This window comes from Chiloscyllium plagiosum, unplaced genomic scaffold (genome assembly GCF_037043375.1).
Source record: "Chiloscyllium plagiosum isolate Xiang-an unplaced genomic scaffold, Cpla_swu_hap1 HiC_scaffold_2, whole genome shotgun sequence".
NCBI lineage: Eukaryota > Metazoa > Chordata > Chondrichthyes > Orectolobiformes > Hemiscylliidae > Chiloscyllium > Chiloscyllium plagiosum.
In genome coordinates, this window is record NW_028270140.1 from 108,309,801 (window position 1) to 108,330,143 (window position 20,343).

The following is a 20,343-nucleotide window of genomic DNA, read 5'->3' on the forward strand; positions in this document are numbered from 1 at the left end:
CAGACATAGAACCATCTATGGCCATGTCTCTGAACCGTTAGTTCTGATTGGCTGTTGTCAAGTGATCTTCCCCAGACGACAGGTGCAGATTTGCTGACAGGTGTGGATATCTTGGATGAGTAAAATTGCTGATGGCTAATAATGTAGCCACGTGTTAGATTGTAAAATGCTGAGCGCTGACAGAACACAAAGCCAACTTGCATGCTTTCAGATCATTTGATGCTAGAGTCAGCCATCCCCCACGGCCCCATATGAATTCTTGGGTGGCAAGGTCCAAGCTCTTACTAAACCCTGTGAAAATGGTATCTGTGTGTTATAGTAATGGCTAGGAAATGTAATCCTGTCAGTTGGAAGATGGTATAAGAATTCCAAGCCGTTTGTCTACTAGGGATTTACTGGAAACTTGCTGTAGCTCAGCTTCAGTTCAACAGTCCCTAACGTATTGACTGCTGTGTTTTTGTTACTCTTTGAGAGATATGAGATTTGTTTCCACAAATGTGTGGTTTGAAATTTTAAGTTCATTGAAGAAGATTGTGCATTTGTCTCCAAACAAAATAATACATGGGTCCTTCATACATGAAAATTTACTTAAGAAGTAAATATCTGCATGTACAATTATTGAAGAGAACTCTATCATAAAAGTGACACACTGGTTTACAATGCATCATGTTTATCTGAAGGGCATAAGTGGTTGTGATGACTTACATACAGTTATAAAGTTGCTCACTTTTTTTGTAAAACTCAGAAACATCTCTTTCATTAAAACTGTCCATCATAGGCAGCTTTTTGGTTGTATATTTATTCTTTGAAAAAATCACTACTGTGACATTTGCACCTGTCAACTATGGAATATTGCTGGACAGCTGGCAGTGTCAGCAAAGGGGACACTAGCAGAGCAGCTGAAAGAACATTGGCAGACAAGAACAGAAGCAAACTGACAAATCAGTGTGTGGCCATCAGATGGTAGAGACTAGAAATTGCCATTCTTTCTGTATTGTCTTGTAGATGGATCTTGCCAAATATACTGATATTATCAATAGCTTTATAGTTAAAAGCTATTAATGTACATTTTTCTCAGTTCAGCAATAGCTATAGTATTTGCTAAGTTCCTTGGGTTATGAGCCTAATAGTTATACATTGTCTGTGCCTGTTAATACTCTTCATCACTGACTGCCCTGGAATTTGCAGGGTCAGTGGAAGGACACATAATTTATTTGAATCACTTGGGTGCAAATGACACTTTAGACACATCTCTGGAATCTGCCTTCCTGAGGCTGTCATAAACTCTGGCAACCCCTATCCCACCTGCAAGTCAATAGGGAGGGAAGGGTTTTTACTGATCCCATCCCTCAACTCTGCTAATGTTCATATGAGAGCCTTGAGCAAAGGGGATGATCTGACTGTTTTTAAAATTCTTTTCTCTAAGTCCCAGCAGTTTGTCTGCAGTATATAACATCAGAGACAATTGGAATTTCAAGGCTAGTGTTTCTGCTTAAAGTCGTTACAGCATTTTTTTTATTGTCTACTTTCGGCATATATGCTATGCATATCTGTGTATAAGTATGTTTATATGGATGTAAAATACATGCATACTGGACAAACTGAACTGAATCCCATTTTTAAGCATAGGGATTCTGATGCTGATAAAACCATGAAGTAGTAAGTAATCTGCATCTCAGCAGTAGAAGTGAGACATTTGCCATACCCTTATGGTCTTTTTTTTTCTAATTGTGGACGTCAAATACTAAAAAGCTTGTACAAAAGCAAAATACTGCATATTTATTATTTTTGAAAAGTATGCCTATGTAACAAGATTTCTGCCAAACTTTCACCAAACTCCAGGTCCATAATTTTAAAATGTGGTGGTATTCATTTGATGAATAGCATTGTATAACAAGAGATTATCTGTTCTTAACTTTGCTACAATGATCAGGAATATTTGGTGAAATATGAGTTGCAAAACTGACTGTGAACTAAGATTGGAATTGATGAGATCAGTATATTTCTATTATAAATGCAAATACCTGTTGCAAAAGAACTCATTGAAATCAAAGAATAAACGCATTGTAAAATAGTGAGAATTCATGACTTAGTTACATATAAATAATGGACTTAAACCTTTTTGGTATCAACACCTTTCTGAACCAAAACCAAAAACCTAACAGAAGTATAGTTTCATTTACTATTTAAAACAAAGGAACATTAGCATATTTAGTTTGCTTTTAGCACATTTGTTTATAATATTATAAACATTCTCAATTTTTGAAGCTGTTGATAAGAAAAAAGGCTTTTTTTATCCCTCAATGATTAATTAAACAGCAATTGCAAAAATTTGATATCAGAAAGGCTATTTCAATTAGTTGAATTGATGTTTCAGAAAAATAGGACAGTATTATTGTAAATAGTAATGAATATAATCACACTATGCATATGGATCTTTTTGATATTTGTGGGTTTTTTGTCATTTACTATTTATTAATCAGTTTTGATCTTAAATGAGCTACAGTTTTGATTAAAGTACCTCAGTGGTTAGACATCCTTTATTATCCAGTGTGTCCTTGTGATCTGTGTAGAAGTTTGAACTTTACAAATTGTGTATTTCAGACGTTGAGAAAGAAGGGACTTAATGGCTGTGACAGCCCAGACCCAGATGCAGACGATTCAGTGGGTCACAGCCCTGAGTCTGACGAGAAGTGCAGAAAAATAAATGAAGATATTGATCTAATGATCAGCAGGCAAAGATTGTGTGTAAGTACGAGGGCCCTCCTTTATTTTTACTTTTGATATTTCTCTGAACCTGGCAGGCATTGAACAAGAAAGAAAACAAAGGCTGTGACAGCCCTGATCCTGACTCCTCTTACGCTCTCACCCCACGCACTGAAGAAAAATACAAAAAAATTAATGAAGAGTTTGATAATATGATCAGGAATCATAAAATACCTGTAAGTACCATGAGTTAGATGGCTGCTGTGCTAATGACTGCTGCAGTAAACTACTTTACCCTTTCAGTGCAGGTTTCTTTTGCATTAAAATATATTTCAGGCAGTTTTACCCGTAGTTTGCAAAAACCACATTATCAAATAGGATGAAAAAAAGTCCTCATTTAAAATCCTTATTTAATTCACCTATATATATATAATATATATAGGTGAATTAAATAAGGATTTTAAATGAGGACTTTTTTTCATCCTATATATATATATATTATATATATATAATTCAGCTTATATTCATTTTTGTTTCGAATAAATACCAACATTTTCTTTCAGAAAGTAGTTAATACAAATACAATCACAATTGCTTTTTAAAGTTGAAATTACAAACAAAAATTGTTCGGAGATTTTCAATTACTTTGAAACTCAGTGTCCCTGTAAAATGGTTTGTTGTCATCCCCTCAAAGCAGCTTTTAGATACTTTCTGAATTGTTAATTTACATATGATTGACTGATATTTCAATTAGTAAACCTGAGAGTCTAAAATTAACAGTAAATGATTTCAAATGCAATCTAAAAGAGAAAGTCTGTCCACAAAACCCTGAACAGTATGTAACTTATAAATAAGATAATAAATAAGATTTTTAATAAATCCACAGAGGAGATGACAGGTGTGGAATTGTGCATTCTTTTTATTAGTCAGAAAACACTGATTTGCAAGTGAACCATACCTTCCAAAATGGAACATTCACTACCATGTAGTATATGTTAAGCACATTGTCTTATATTTCATGAAATAATGTTTAGGTGAAAAGATTTAAGACAAATATTTAAAACAGTTTTATTCACAATTTTAAAAAGGAGTAGAAATGATCCCTCTTAAATATTCTGTCCTCTCTGTGTACTCTAACAATCCTGAACCCTTCATGAAGCAATATTCTTAACAAATTTGAGATAAGCAGCAAAAAAGTGCAAGATGCAACAGTTTGATGATCCTGCAAATTTGTTGCATATAATTTTGATCTGTTGACAAATCTGAACTTGTTTCATTTTGTTGAGAAACTAGGATTTTTGGTACTAAAGTATCAATGAATTACATGAAAATGCATTGTAATTGTAGAAATTACACTTGACTTTGCAAATAGTTGATTTTTAACATTCCCTCCTCTCAAAATTAATCATTTCTGCTTCAATTGTCTAAACCCATTTATTTTTCTCAAAAGTTTATTTTAATTTGTTTTTTTTTATGCCTATATCCCAAATGTAAAAAAAAACTCTAAGTAGAACAGATTTAAGCTCACTTAACATTTCACTCAATGATCCACTGGAGTTGGTAGAAAATTTGTGCTGTAATACTTGGGCAGAGTGTCAAAATTTGCAAGTTTCGCTGCTGGTTTCTGTAGCCAGTGTGACTATTTTACTTGCCTATTCCACGTCCTTATGACTTGTATTCATGTTTTAGCCAAATTAAGCTTGAATGTGCCAGATATCCATGTAATGTCAAATGATACCATAAATCAGTTTCGATCAATTTGGCACTACTGTATGATTATTAACCTGAATATCCATTGGAAAAAACATTTTTTCAATTTTCTGACCTAGATTCAATCCCAGATACCCTTGATGAAAAGACAATGTTGTACTACAATGTACTTCCTTGTCTTTATTTATCACTCACCTGGTCATTTATTGTGCATGTTTGTAAAGAAACATTGTCAATATTACAAAAACCAACCAGAAGGGTATATTTTCCATGTATTCTCACACTATTAACCACATAGATTTATTTACCAAATGTTTGTTCACTTAACAGGAAAAATAGATGTTTCAAGCAGCAATTTTGTAACAAGCACTTAGGCATAAATATACTTTTATGTGATAATGGTATTAAAAGTAAAGTATATATTTTTGCATAATACATGCAATGCCTCATCAATGACTGTCAGTTATAAAGAATATCTGCTTTTTCAATATAATTTGGGGTAAACTATAAAAAACTTAGAAACAGCTATCATAATTGTTTATTATTAAAAAGATTTCAATATAGTTTCTTAATATTAAAAGTAATGCACATATTATTTCAAAATGCAGCATATGTTAAAAATTAAACTTGATACCTGTACTCAAAGGGTTAAAGCTAACTGCTTGCTGTAGAAAGTCAGTTTGCATGAAATCCTGTTGATGAAATTCAAACACATTGTGTGCTGGGGTGATTTAACAGGATTACAAAAATTGCTTTGCGTCCCGTCAAGAACATTTTATTTTTCTGCCTTAACACTAAGCTATTTCGTTGACAACTAAACCAAAACCCCAACACTCACAATCATTCATATGCCAGCCAGAAAACTGAGAGAAATAAAATAACTTCTGCATGTGCTTATCATTGCATGAGTAATAAGCTCACCGTAGTGATTACTCTATAATACTGTGTGATTTGCTAAGTTGGGTTTATTTATTCTTTATTGTTTAATTAAGAATAGTTTTTTTCCCTAACACAGTAATATGAGTATAGCTGTTGTTCCAAACATTTAAATTTGTGTTTGTCTTTTGATGCAATATGGGATGTGATATATAAGTAAATGTTTCAGTTTAGATTTATTGGAATAGTTTCACAAAATAAATAAAACATATATTACTGTCTCTAGCTAAAGCTTGTGACAGTTCAAACTGTGGTCAGTGTGGTTAAAAAGAGCAGGGTGTCCAGATTCAAGTTTTGAATGCCGTCATCTCACACAGGAAGGATGGCACCATCAAAATGACAGCCTGCTAAAAGCCCACACATGTATGGCATAGTACCACCATTTCAAATCACCTCACCCAGTAGACCACAAAATAAGGGTGGAAAGGACATTACTGAGGAAATTTGAAATGGCGGATCCTAGAAAAGACATGGTCAGAAAATAAAAACAAAGAGCTATTGAAGACCTAACTTAATGTGGGTATCCTGAATGAACTCTGGACACAGCCTCTAATCCAAAACTTGCCATCAAAAAAACATCAACACACCCAAAATAAATTTAGCCCATTTACAACAGTCCTGCCTGTAAAAGATATATCGCAAAATTTCCACAGTATATTAATGTGGAAAGCCATTGAGATAGTATGAATTATTAATAATATTAAGCACTTTTATGTGCACATTGATGAACAATAAGCTGCTTGCATTAAAGCAGTTTAAAACAAAGGTATATAGGTTATTTAAAAAAACAATCAAAACAGCTGCTGATGCTGTAAATCAGAAACAAAAACAGGAGATGCTGGAAAAGCTCACCAAGTCTGGCAGCATCTGTGAAGAGAAACCAGAGTTAATGTTTCAAGTCTGGTGACTGTTCCTCAGAACTTAATTATTTAAATTTTGGTGTGTCAAGCACAATTTCAAAGTTTGCAGATTTGGAAACTTTGTAAGCTGAGAGGACAGTGAAGAACCGCAAAAGGACATTGACAATTTGGTGTTGTGGACAGATGAACTTCAAAGTGAAATCTGTGAGTTGATACATTTTGATACTAAGAACATGGAGAGACTGTACGAAACTTATCGATGACTGAGAGCCTGGATAGAGTGATGTGATCTTCCTCCAGTAGGAGAGGCTAGGGCCTGAGGGCACAGCTTCCTAGTAAGGGGATGATCTTTTATGAGGAGGAATTTCTTCAGCCAGAGGGTGGGACTCATTGCCACAAAGGGCTAAGTGGAGATCAAGTCATTGAGTGCATTTAAGACAGAGATATGTAGGTTCTTGATTGGTAAAGGGATCTAGGGTTATGGTGGGATTGGGGTTCAGAGGAAGGGTCATGGACCCGAAAGGTTAACTCTGATTTCTCTTCACAGATGCTGCCACACCTGCTGAGCTTTTTCAGCAACTTCTGTTTTTGTTTGTATATATAGGTTATTGTCCGGTTGATCAGTAATAAATTAAAGATAAACAATAAATTACAAATGGTAACTTCTCACAGCTGATAATTAAAATCGTAGAACAGAATAAAGACTTATTTTACTTGGTGTATAGGACGCAGCACGGTGGCTCACTGTTGCCTCACAGTGCTTGGGCTCGAGTCCATTTCCATCCTTAGGCGAATGTCTGTGTGGAGTTTGCATGGTCTCCCCATGTATGTGTTCCCCTTGTATACCTGGGTTTCCTCCCACAGTGCAAAAATGTGAAGGTTAGGTGGATTGGCCATGCTAAATTGCCCATAGTGTCCAGGGAAGTGCAAGTTAAGTGGATTAGCTACGGGGAATGTAGGGTTGCAAGGATAGGGTTGGGGAGTACCTCTGGCTAGGATCCTTTTCAGAGCGTTATTGGGAACTCAATGGGCCGAATAGCCTGCTTCTACACTGTCAGGATTCTATGTTTCTATGAGAATTATATAAACTGTAATACAAGAATTATTTAAAAATAGACTTAGTCTCCCACTGTTGCCCCAGCAATCAACCACAAGCCCAGACTCCTTTTCTGTTAATCTCCTGTGGACGTAAACAGCTGATAGCCAAGAGTAGAATTGCATCATGGTCTGAGCCCTTTGCTAATTTTGCTTTGAAACAGTCAATAATGAAAAATAAAATTGGCTATAACTGTTATGGTATATTGTCCATCTTACATTTCTGTTTTATCCCCCAGTACCAACCAAGAAAGTGTAATGAAAAAGGTTTATGATTTTTAACTGTTTGTGCTCCAATTCTGTGAGCCACCATACCATATTTAGCTAATTCAGAGAAGCTTGCTGTCTGCTTTTTGATCATGAACTATAATATCTCATTTCCCTTTGAGTTTTGGGTGAATGACAATTTACCAAACTTGAATCTTCCATGAAATATTGCAGAACTGACAACCTGATGCTAATGTTCTTACATCCTTACCTAATCTGTCAGTTTTACTTATAGATATTCTATGCTCAAGAAAAATCTCTCTCACATACTATCATACCCTATTTGTTTCTAGTCAAGTGAAATTTTTTTTCAGAAATTAAACCTGCATAACTTGTTCTTATTGTGGGTGGACAAAATTGAGCTCCTTAATGTTGCAGCACTCCCCTTGCTTCTGATCACCTCCAGCATTGGCCTTATGATGCCCTTTGCAAGGGCACAGTGCTGACATGCTGTCCATATGCCAGAAGCGTCAGGAGAGATGGTATCATGATATCAGACAGCTGTTATGGCTGATTTGATATTTGTTTCAGGAACTTCATCTGTTTATACCCAAATGATCACACTGAACAAGCATTCAGTAGCAGAAGCCACACCCGCCCCCTCCACCCACTGCATGAACACTGTTTAAAGGAGTAAGGTCAAACTTGCAGGTGAGATGCTTTTGACTGATTTCTGCTTAAACCAAGTTAGTGAAGTTCTATCTTCTGATCTTGAAGGTGTTTTGGGTAGCTGCTACTAAAATAAGGGAAGAGATAGGTTGGTAGCTGAAGCATTTGGGTGCTGAGGTTGCAGCACCTCCTGGTCTTTAACATGACCCTTAAAAGACGCAAGGGCTGCAGAGAGATGAAACTTGCGAATTAAAAGTGTGGGGAGCTCCCTAAGAAGGTTCAACTCACCAGAAACAACGCCTGAAGTGAGCTGATTCCTGAACTTTGAGAAAGTTGACAATGTAACCTGAGGCTTTGCACCAGGTTATTCCATTCCAAGCTTTGGCAGATTGCTTGCATCTTATGTTTTATTGTGACCTGTAGCCTGCTTTGTGTGATGGGATTGCTCTTTATCATGTATGGCTTGGTATTTATGAAGGTGTAATATCGAACTAACTGCTTTAGTGTAATAGGGAGTAGAGCCTTTAGCTTCCTGTCCATCAGTAGCTTTCTTGCTACTATACCACATCAGTGTTGTGTAGATCTATAATTGAACAGTGTTGTGTGGAAATCAGAATTTTTTTTCAAGGCAAACTTAATGGATCTGACTCCATATTTGGCCTCCCTGTTGGATTGTGCATACCATGGTGAACTTGAGATATGCACAAAGCTGGACCTGGCTTTGAAGTGACTGAAGCACCCATTTGTGACCCATTGCAAAAACCTCATGTAAGACTCTCATATCTGCTTCTGTTATCATCCACCATTTCCCAACTTAAAGCCCTCAATTGATGATGACGAGGTAAGACTTTCCATTGAAAACAAGCAACGTTTACTCCTCTAAAGTCAGTTGGGGAACTTGGCTATTAAAAAAGTACTCATTGTTCTGACTTTTGAGGGCACACATCTGACAACTGGCACTAAATCCCTCAATCTCAGGCCACAATACTGATGACGGGGCTGTGGTTGATTCTGAACTATCTTCAGGCACTTTGCACCAAAATATCCTTTCTAGGTAAAGTTGGACTGACCAGTCATTCAACATGCACTAGAATGTCATTTACAATAGTAAAATATTTCCTATTTTCAAAATACGTTTTCATCTTGACACAGTTGGGCTTTCGATGTAGCCAACCCATGGTGTAATATCGGTAGATAGTTAGACATTCCTGGACTGCCATTTGTTCCTTATGAATCCAGCTAAACCGATTGTGACTTGCTGGCCATTGTGCCACAGAGGACCAATATATAACTCAGTTTCTTGAATGAAGTTTACATCATGACTGGTAAAATTGTGAACCATCGCTCCAAAGAATGCACCTGTCATAATCGGCGGTTTCCCTTGCACATAGACTACTTTGTAAATAAGTTCCATGAAGCAAAGTCAATATTCTTTATATTCTTTGAGGCATTCTTACAAGTTCCTACTTCTCCAATAGAAAAAGTAAAAGTTTGCAATTTTATTCGGTGACCACTTTCAGTCCTAAGTTGTAGTCTGCAAATCTCTCACAAGCCAATGTAACTGAGAGCTTCCTTCTGAATCATGGCTTATTACGTTTATATACCAGATAATGTTCTTGATGCATCATAGACCAGGTTGTGACACTGATCCTGGAAGAGTAATGCTCCAAAGGCTTTACCTGAGGCATTTGCTGTTACTATCATTGCAAATGAAGGACTGTACTGCAGTAAGATATCTAGAAAGATCAATATTTCTTTACCATTCAAAAAGCAGTCTCTTAATGAAGATTTCAAAACCATGCTTGTGTCTTCTTGTGAAATTGTCTCAAGCATTTTGTAATAGTTACTAAGTTAAGCAAAAATTTTAGCAACTGATTTATCATACCTAAGAATCTTTAAAGATTCTGGACTGACTTTGGAATTGGGAATTCCATGATGGTTTTAGTTTTCTTATACCTTCACTGTACAAACAAATAAGCAGACTAGGAGCAGGAGTAAGCCACTCAGCCTTTTGAACCTGTTCCACCATCGAATAAGATTGTGGCTGATCTGATCATTTCAAATTCCAATCTACCCTGATAACCTTTCATTTTTTCCTTAGGAAGAATCCATCCACTCTGCCTTAAAAAATATTCATAGACTCTTGTTTTACCACCTGTTGACAATGTGTCCCAAGAAATGAATGGATTCTTTAGAAAATTCACACATCATTAATTGTGAGCCTTCCTGTTGTGAACATCCTGATGCGACACAATCGGATCATGTTTTTCAGCTATTCCCCCATTGATCAAAATTTGATTCATGTGGCAAATTACTATACAAAGACTTTGTGAAATTGTTGACATCATTCATTGGAAAATCTCTTTGAGCTGATACAAATCCAATGGAGCAACCTTACCATGCTGTTTATGCAATGGCACTTGCCAGAATCTGCTATTTGTGTTGAGTTTCATGAAAACTTTGTTAGACTGTTGTCAAATGTGGACATTGGTTAAATTTCTCCTGCTGCCACCTTGTTGATTTGTATATGGTCACTGCAAATCAGAGAGTCATAGAGTTTTATCATTACATATGAATCTGGTAATCACGCCTGAACACCACTCTGTTGGTTTTGTAGCAAGGGAATTGGTTCCTATTTCGTGCCATCTGTATAAATTTGAGTCTCAACTTATTTCATTAAGAAATGTGGTATATTCCTGGGTGTATATAGGCATGAGAGTCTTCAGAGTCATGTAGTATTTGATTAGTAAACTTCCTAACTTTTTAAAATAAGCTTATATATTCCATCAGACCACAAGGGTAGGCCATTTGGTTGGTAGACTTTGCTCAATAATTCATGATCAATAATGCCATGGCTATCTGATCATCCTCATCTGCCAGTTCCTGCCTTATCCCCATAAACCCTTGATTCTCTTGCTTATTAGAAATCCGTCTATCTCAATCTTGAATAATGATCTAGCCTCTACATCCCTCTGCAGTAAAGAAGTCCTCAAAATGACTTCTCTAGAAGGAAAAAAAATCCTCTTCACCTTTGTCTGGATTGGGTGATCCTTTACTCTACGATTATGCCGTCTGATCCTTAAGTCTCCCAGTAAGAGAAAAAAACCTTTCTGCATCTCCCCTGTAAAGCTCACTAACAATCTTATATCTCAATAATGTCTCCTCTCATTCTTCTCAACTTCAGTGTGTACAAGCCCAATTTACTCCACCTCTCCTCTCCAGAATCAAATAAATGAGCCTTCTCTGGAATGCCTCCAATGCTGGTATGTTATTTTTTCACTAAGGGGCCAAAACTGTTCTTAATGTTCCAAAAATAGTCTGACTAGTGCCTTGTATACACAAACACAAATTGTTGAAAAAACTCAGCAGGTCTGGCAGCATCTGACATTAACTCTACTTTCTCTCTACAGATGCTGCTGAGTTTTTCCAGCAATTTCTGTTTGTGTTTCTGATTTACAGCACCTGCAGTTCTTTGTTTTGTTTAGTGTCTTGTATAGTTTTAGCAAGACATCGCTATTTTTATACTCCATTCTCTTTGAAGTAAAAGCCAATATTTCATTTGCATTCCCTGTAACATGAACAATGAACTTGGATGTTAAGTTCTGATTCATTCACTGAGGCCCCAAAATACTCAGTGCTACAGCTTCTTGCAGTCTTTCCCCACTTAAATGAAGTTCCACTCTTCTTCCCACCAAAGTGCATAATTTCAGATTTTTCCATATTATATTCCAATTGCTGAATTCTTACCCTCTCACTTAACCTATCCATATCGCCCTGTAGACTCCTTGTGTCGTCTTCACTGTTTGCATTCCCACCTATTTTTGTGTCATCCACAAAATTGACAAGAGTGCATTCACTTCTGTCATCCAAGTCATTACCATGTATTGCAGATAATTGTGGCCCAACACTACTCTCTATGGCAGTAGTTACAGATTGCTATCCTGAAAATTCCACTTTTATCCCACCTTTATCTTCTTTAGTTACCAATCCTCTATTCATTCTAAAGTCCTGAGCTGTTATCTTCTCAAGTATCCTTATTGGAGTACCGTACATAAGTGCCTTTTCGATATCTAAATGTATTGCATCGATTTGTTCCTCTTTATCTATCCTGCTTGTTATCTCCTCAAAGAATTTTAATAAATTATTGCCTAACTTCTTTGGCCTTTGGAATGCGATTGTGATCATTGAAATCTCCCTATTTGGGAGAGAGAAGTTTTGTTTGTAAAACACACACAGTTTTTTTGGTATTTTGGTACCTCATATGTTGAAGAGGAATGTTGCTTGTAGCAACTTAAATACATTCATTCCTGGATCAGTTAACCAGCTACAGGCTGTGTTTTGTCAACCAAGGCTTGCCATCTTATAATACTGTGACATCAGCCTCAAACCCAGCCTCTGGCAAACTCCACATATCTCCAGCTATTCAGGTATGATTGGCACTGCCATTGCTCCCATGTTTAACTTCAAATTTGTGAGATATCCATTGTCATAAATGCCTGCATACCAAATTGTTAGATGTGATTTTTAAATGGCTGCTCTTTCAGCATGATGTACACCATCATTTAATGTTTCTACTTCTGTGCAAGAGATTTTTGGTTTTAACTCATGAGGTCCTCAATCTCTGCTCAGCTCAAATCATACTCTGGGCCACTGTCACAGGCCACTGCCTCCCAATGCAGCCTATACCTCTGCCTTGAAGTTGCATGTTTCTTCTGTACCTATATGTCTTCTGTCAGGACTGCAGTGCTTACCATGTCATTCTCTGAAACATTTTGTGTTGAGTGTTATCATGAGGTTTGAAGGGTTCGCTGTCATCAGCAATCAGCAATATCTGGTAGTCTTGAAGACTTCTGCATTTGCAACATGGTTCTTCACTACTTTTGATCTTGCAGCCCTGAAGCTTAATATCTCCTGGATTGCACTTTTTAAATGATAGTACTGGTCATCACTGCTCACTATGTTGTGACAGACCCCACTGTTGTTGATCCTCTTGCCCACCAAATCGCTGTTCGTTACATTGTCCATTGGTTCCTTCAACATCAATGTAATCTGTCATAGATTTGGATATCCAGCATTCTAGAATAACGAGAAGAATCTTGTTGAGTAAACGCAATGACTTTTGTTGGATTACTGCAACTATTTACAGAGATATGAATAATACCTAAATTACTAAAAAGACTGTTGAGATCACGCTAGCCCTAGGCCTGTCTCCCCCAAGCTCGCTCTTTTACGCCAACCTGATCCATGCACTGTCATTACTGTGTGTGGTGTTAACTGCACACCATCAAATATTAACTCTTTCAGACCCAGACACATTATATGCCTCTATTGTACTCAATTGATGTAGGTCCACCTGACCCCAGCAGTTTTCTACTGTTGCTTTCTGTTATGAGTCACATTGTTTGACTAAACCAAGTAAGGAGGTTTACTGATAGTGTTGTATATTGTTTGGGTAACTGTATTCCAGTAATCGTAGTGCCCATCATAACTGAATAGCTGGAGATATGTGAAGGCTGCCAGAGGCTGATATCACATGAAGGTACACTATGTGAATGCTAGAGATGTGACCTGGTCACAACTGGTTGAGTGATTGAGCAGCATGAGGTACAAAAACAGAGATATGCAGCAAGTCTGGCAGTTGCTATGAAGAGAAAAACCGAGGCAACGTTTAATAGAAACACAGGAAAAAAAGAGCAGAGCTTTGAAGCCTGCTTTGCCATCGATTATGATCATGGTTGATCATCCAACTCAATGGCCTGTTCCCACCTTTACCACATACCCTTTTCAAGTCCAATATGACGCTTCTAAAGAACTGGAAAGGGATTGGAAAATTGTGGGGTTTTTTATACTGCAGACAGAGGGGGAGGAGAAGCAAACAGAACAGATTTTAAGAGTGCCCAGAACAAAAGACAAAGTGGGTTGTTAATGGTGGTAAAGGGAGAGATTGATGATTAAGTGATTGTGAGATGTTAATTAATCTTTAGCCCTTTTTTCTTAAACGAAGTGAGCATAATGCAGAACTTTATGTAGGAACTATCTCATCTGCACCATGGATTGAATACTGAAGCACCAATAACAGTATGCACCATGATTGTCTTTAATAGCTTGATGACCTAAGAATGCTATATGGGGCAACAATGGGAAAGCCTTTTGGCCTGTACAGCCATGAAGTCATTGTTTATATTTGCTGCTGACAGCAACCATATTTGTCAGACAATTAATTTAAGAAAAGCAGGGTTTTAAAAGAATTATTCAGGAAAAAGTATTTCCATGCATAAAAATATTTTACTCTTAAATTTATTCTTAGAGAAAAAAACACAACATGAAGTTTTGTAATTTGTAGATACTCAAAGTTTTGTCAACAATGGTGTCACACACATCGTCAATGGTTTTGTGATTGAGCAGTTTCTTCAAAGAGTACATTATCTTCACTGTCATCTGGGATCTAGGGCAGTGCTGATCCCACATTTCTTGAATGCCTTCACTAGTGTCTCACGTTTCACAAATTGCCATGATTTTCTTTCACCCAGAAACCCCTATAAAATAGTACTTTCTTCAGTCACTGCCCTGGTGTCAAGTTGTTATTTGGCACTTGCATCCATTCAGTTTGACCTCACAGTTGAATGCTATAAATGGTTATTTATCTAAATGTAAAAGGAATGTAGTTGGCTAGTAAGATGGCCTGTAATCGCAATTGACAGTATCTTCAATCCTTCAACCTTTTCCATGGCCTCAGTCATATTGCCTGTAACCAATGAAATTAACAGTGGGTTTTTTTTTTCAGAAGGCCACTTGGACTCTTCAGCCACACTGTCTCAAGCCAAAATTGTAATACTGTTTATTCATCCATTCCTTAGGATGAATATGAACAAAAGTTTCATGTGGAATCTTAAATTTTTCACTTAAAGATCATTAATGCTGTCAGTTTTTGCCACTGGGAAAATCTATGGCTACACATTTATAGGTGTAATTTTAACACTTTTTAAATACAATTTTGTGTAATGGAACATTATAAGCTAAGGGAATTGTCCAGTTCAAAATATGTTCTTATTTCCTTGATTAATCATGGACTTGTGAATTTCAAATGCCATTTCTTTGTTTTGTTCACATATTTTGTGCTATCCAGGCAGTAGTGTACTGGCTCAGCCGATAGCATTCAAAATCAGTATTGTCCTTCTTATCAATACTCTCCTTGTTTTGCACACAATTATTTTGTAGATACAGAGATTCAAATACTTATGTCATTTTCTATCAAATGTTCACCTTTTGTTCCAGCTGTGGCAGTTTTACATCATGCCCATGAAAAGTGTCCTTGGTCCTTCCAAATTCTTTCTGTTGTCTCTTCTATTTCTGTGTCATTTCTTCAGTTGGAGAAGAACCAAAATATCTTTCAATCTGTCCCTGCTCTTTAGTATGCCTTACCGCTCAGTTTGAATTCTATGGTATAAGGTAACTTTTCAGTTTTGTAACTGTTGAGTTCGTACCAGATTTTACAAAATACCCACAACAAACCAATGGCATCAATATTACTGTGTAACTCCAAGACTCGTGCTAATGATCTGTGCCATCTTTCTGACCATAAACCAGATGGCAATTTTAGGCAATGTTTTGCATCTTATGGTTCAGCAAATATTGTACTTTTGAACTATGGATATGCTGCTTTTGGCTGAGCTGGAAGCAATCACTAAGTGAATTCTCTGCTCTGCCAGAAGCTGTAATGACACCTCATTTACCTTGCAACCTGAAGGTAAAATGCCAACAATGTAAGGTAAGTGGCAGGAATAAATTATAGAGCATATTGCTTTGAGATTTGACTGGGCAAATTAATTCTTGCTGTTCTCTCACACTAAAGTGTGACACAGAGAAGACAGCAGAACCAATGACAGACCCTGCCACTCAATTGTACGATATATAGGATGAAATAATAAATAGTTCCTTTGCTCTTAGAAGAAGAAGTATTACTTGGATAATTGGAATTTAAAATTCCTGGAAAGAGAGGGTTTGGATTTACAAAACACCCAAAAGCACTTTACTGCTAATCAATTGCTTCCATAATGTAATCACTATTGTAACGTAGGAAATTTGACAAGACAATTTACACACAGTAAACTCTCACAAACAGCAGTATATTTTTTTTAATTTTGTTGATTGAGGGAAAATATTGCCAAAGTTTTGAAGAATAATTCCCTTTTCTTACTTCAGAATAATGCAATGAAATTTTTATGTCTACCTAAGAGAGTAGATATGGCCTTGGTTTAAATTCTCATCAGAAAGATCCCACCTCTGACCATGTTGCATTCCTGTGGTGCACATTCCTCTAACCGTGGCAATATGTGTGAGAATATTCCCATACATTCCTTGTGGAGACAAAGTCACGTTCTAACACTGAGGAAGTCTTCCATGTTGTATTGCAACTCCATCTTGCTAAATGTGATTGATTCAGAACAGATCTAGCAACTCAAAATTGAATCCATGAGATCCTGTGGGTCATTCATTGTAGCAGAATTGCTCTCTTCCAGAATCTGTGAACTTACGACATATCTCTCACTCTGCTAAGCCAAAGATCCTCAGTGATGGAGGCAGCACATCAGTTGAAAAGACAAGGCTGAAGTATTTGCATCTATCTTCAGCCATAGATGATCAATTTTGGCCTCCTCCTGAGACCCCCAACATTAGAAATGCCAGTCTTCAACTACTTTGAAGAGCCATTCCATGAGTTATGAAGAAATGGCTGAGGGTGCTGGAAATTGCAAAGACTATGGGTTCAGTACTATTCCAGCAATAGTACTGAATCTGTGCTCCAGAAATAACCGCACCTCTGCCAAGTTGTTCAAGTGCAACTGTAACACTTAAAAGTGCAGAAAATTACCCAGGCATGAACTGTCCACAAAAAGTAGGACAAATATAACCTGGCCAATTACTGACCTGCTGATCTATTCTCTAACATCAGCAAAGTGATTGAAGAGACAATTAACAGTGCTTTCAAGTGGCACTTGCAAAGGAATAACCTGATTCACGATGCTCCATTTGGGATCCACTAGACCCTGTCAGCTCCTGACCTCATTACAGCTTGCTGCAAATAGGACAGAAAAGTTGAATTCCAGAGGTAAGGAAAAGTGAGAATAATAGCCCTTAACTTCAAAACACTGTTTGACCAAGCGTGACATCAAGATGCCTCGCAAAACTGGAGTCAGTAGAAAGCTGGGGGAAAACTGTCTGCTGGTTGGAGTCATACCTAGCAGAAGTGATGGCTGTGATTGTTGGAGAGCAATCATCTCAGCCTTAGGAAAAATCTGCAGGAGTTCCTCAGGATAGTGCCCTTGAACCAACTGCCTTCAGTTGCTTCAGCAACGACTTTCCCTCCATCCTCATATCTGAAGGAGGAATGTTAGCTGATGATTCTATGAAATTCAGTACCATTCAAGATTCCTCAGATACTGAAGCACGTAGTGACTGTCTCCAGGAGAGAATCTAATCATCATCTCTTGATATTCAATGGCACTACTATCACTGTATCCAAACTATTGGCAACCTGAGAATTCCTGAGCAGAAATTGGATCGACTCTATAAGTACTGTGGCTACAACAGCAGATCAGTACTAGGAATTCTGCAGCTAGTAACTCACCTCCTGTCTTCCCAGTCCACGCCCACAATCTATAAAGCGCAAGTCAGGATGGAATGATCTCCAGTTCTGGAGTCTTATTGGATTCGAAACATTAATTCTGTTTCTCTTGCCACAGATGCTGCCAGATTTGCTGCATTTCTCCAGTATTCTCGATTTGTTTCAGAATTCCAGCAGCTGCAGTATTTTGCTTTTGTTATAGAATAATCTGTATTTGTTTGCATAGTGTAGTTCCAACAGCAGACTAGAAGCTCAACATTTCAGGACATTGTTGTCTGCTTGGTTGGTGCCCAAAGCACTAACTTCCTACCTTCAACATCCACTTCCTTCTCTACTGAAACATAGTGTATTCCATCTACAAGATGCACTATGACAATTCACGATGTCTCTTTCAACAGAATCATCCAAACCCGTGACCTCTGCAACCTAGAAGGGACAACAAATGTATGGGAGCACAATCACCCACAAGCTCCATTTCAAACTACACACCATCTTGACGTGGAACTGTAAGACTATTCTTTTGTGGCCGGGTCACATATCTGAAACTCCCTTCCTAATAGCACTTTGGGTGCCCCTACACCTCAGGGTCTACAATGGTTCAAGAATGAAGCTGAGCACTACCTTCTACAAGGCAATTAGGGATGAGCAATACATGTTGGCCTAACCAGCAGCCTCCCCATCCATGAATATAAAAAAGGCAGTTGTCTTAGTATCAGCCCCTGTCAATTATAAATCTTCATCCAATCCAAAAATAAACCAAACCACAATTCTATATTTCTTATTTCTCAACCAGCTTTTTATTCATGCTACCACTAACCCTTTTTTCATATCTTCAAAGAATTGCACAGAATCCTAACAGTGTGGAAACAGGCCATTCATCCCAACTGGTCCACACTGATCCTCCAAAGAGGCATCCCCCTACCTTATATTTCCTTTGACTAACACACCTAGCCTGCATATCACTGAACACAATGGGCAATTTAGCATGGCCAATCCACCTAATGTGCATATCTTTGGACTGTGGAGTGAAACCAGGGCAGCTGGCAGAAACCCACACAGACACGGAGAATATGCAAACTCCACACAGACAGCTGCCCAAGGGTGGAATCGAATCTGGGTCCCTGGGGATGGAAGACAGCAGTGCTAACTACTGAGCCATAGTGCTGCCTTTTATTCCATGGACATGAGCTTTACTGGCAAGTTTATTATGTAGCATTTTATCAACACCTTTTGCAAATCCATATATGCAGCATCCATCACGTAACCATCCCTGTTACCACTTAAATATTCCCTCACTCCAACACCAGTGCTGCTTAGCTACATTGATTACCATTTACATAATAAATTACAGTAACTTGCAAAAGCTTCTTTTAGAACATCTGTGGTTTCCATTTTCTTGAAAGTCAAGGACAGCAGATGTATGGGAATCACCCCATTTAGGTTTCCCTTCAAGTTATCCGCCTTCTGACTTGAAAATTTATCACTGTTTCATCATCAACTCTGAGTCAAAATCTTAGAATTCTCTCCTTAAGCAGGAGCAACACCACAGCGAACTTCTCATCACTGCCTTCTGAACAACATTATAGATAGCCAATAAATGGTGACCTGCCATTTATTTCTATATCCCAAAAAAGGCTAATAGTTTAACATGACTATATGTAAAATGAATAGACCAACTGGTTAATCATCCTGATGTACACTAGCACCTCTTTCCCCTGGCCAGTGGAAATTAGCAGTCTCCTGGGGGAACAAATCCGTAATTAATTTAGAATGAAAATCTCACCAAACTGCAATGGAAAGCAAATAAGTTCCAAAAGATGACCTCCTGATTTGCTTCTATAATTTTGTTTTTCTCAGGAGCTCCTCCAGCTCCCTTTGAAATCATTGATATTTTTAAATATATTACCTTCATAATATAAATTGGAATGTTAACTAATGTAGAATTTGTTTTTTATTGGAAGTTAATTTCATTAAAGTTGATGTACTAGTTCTGCTTGTTTAAAGTTTTTGAACATTTTGGAAATACTTTATGGCATTTATGTAATATGTTTTAATTAATGCTTTTATTGCATAAAATTGCTTTCTAATCAATACAAGTCATTGAAGTTTTTTGTGAGGCCTAAACATTACTGCATGATCAGATTTGAATTCAGGCTTGTTTGTAACTTAACTATTCCTCCCCTATTTTGGTCTTTTTTCTGCTCTTTCCTATTCCGTAGGCTGTTCCACCACCTAACTTTGAGATGCCAGTTTCTATCCCAGTGTCCAACCAAAACAGCCTGGTATACAGTAGCCCAGGAAACTCACTGGGCAATCACAACTTAATGCCACTGGGGCATCCTTCTCTGCAGAGGAACAGTATGTCTCCTGGAGTAACACAACGGCCACCAAGTGCAGGAAACGGAGGTAAAATTCACTGTCTTTCGTATTGAGTAAATTTTGCATAAATGCAGTCAGAATTATGTTTCTTAGAAGCTTCAAAATGTGTTCATATAGTTTATATTTCTTCTTAAAAAGAGTGCCCCACGTTTTGTAAGT

General features: G+C 37.4%; 1 protein-coding gene across 13 annotated transcripts in view; it reads left to right on the forward strand.

Annotated features, from left to right (window-relative positions):
* The window catches only part of mef2cb (myocyte enhancer factor 2cb), a 302,892-nt gene that overhangs the window by 234,505 nt on the left and 48,044 nt on the right, over positions 1-20,343 (forward strand). For 10 of the 13 annotated variants that reach the window (XM_043708885.2, XM_087999453.1, XM_043708890.2 and 7 more), the window contains 2 exons: positions 2,605-2,748; positions 20,025-20,211. In XM_043708885.2, the coding sequence (XP_043564820.1) occupies positions 2,605-2,748; positions 20,025-20,211 (331 nt within the window). Of the gene's footprint in view, positions 1-2,604; positions 2,749-2,804; positions 2,943-20,024; positions 20,212-20,343 lie in introns of all 13 variants that reach the window. The other 3 variants (XM_087999396.1, XM_087999410.1, XM_087999439.1) reach the window with 1 other exon arrangement.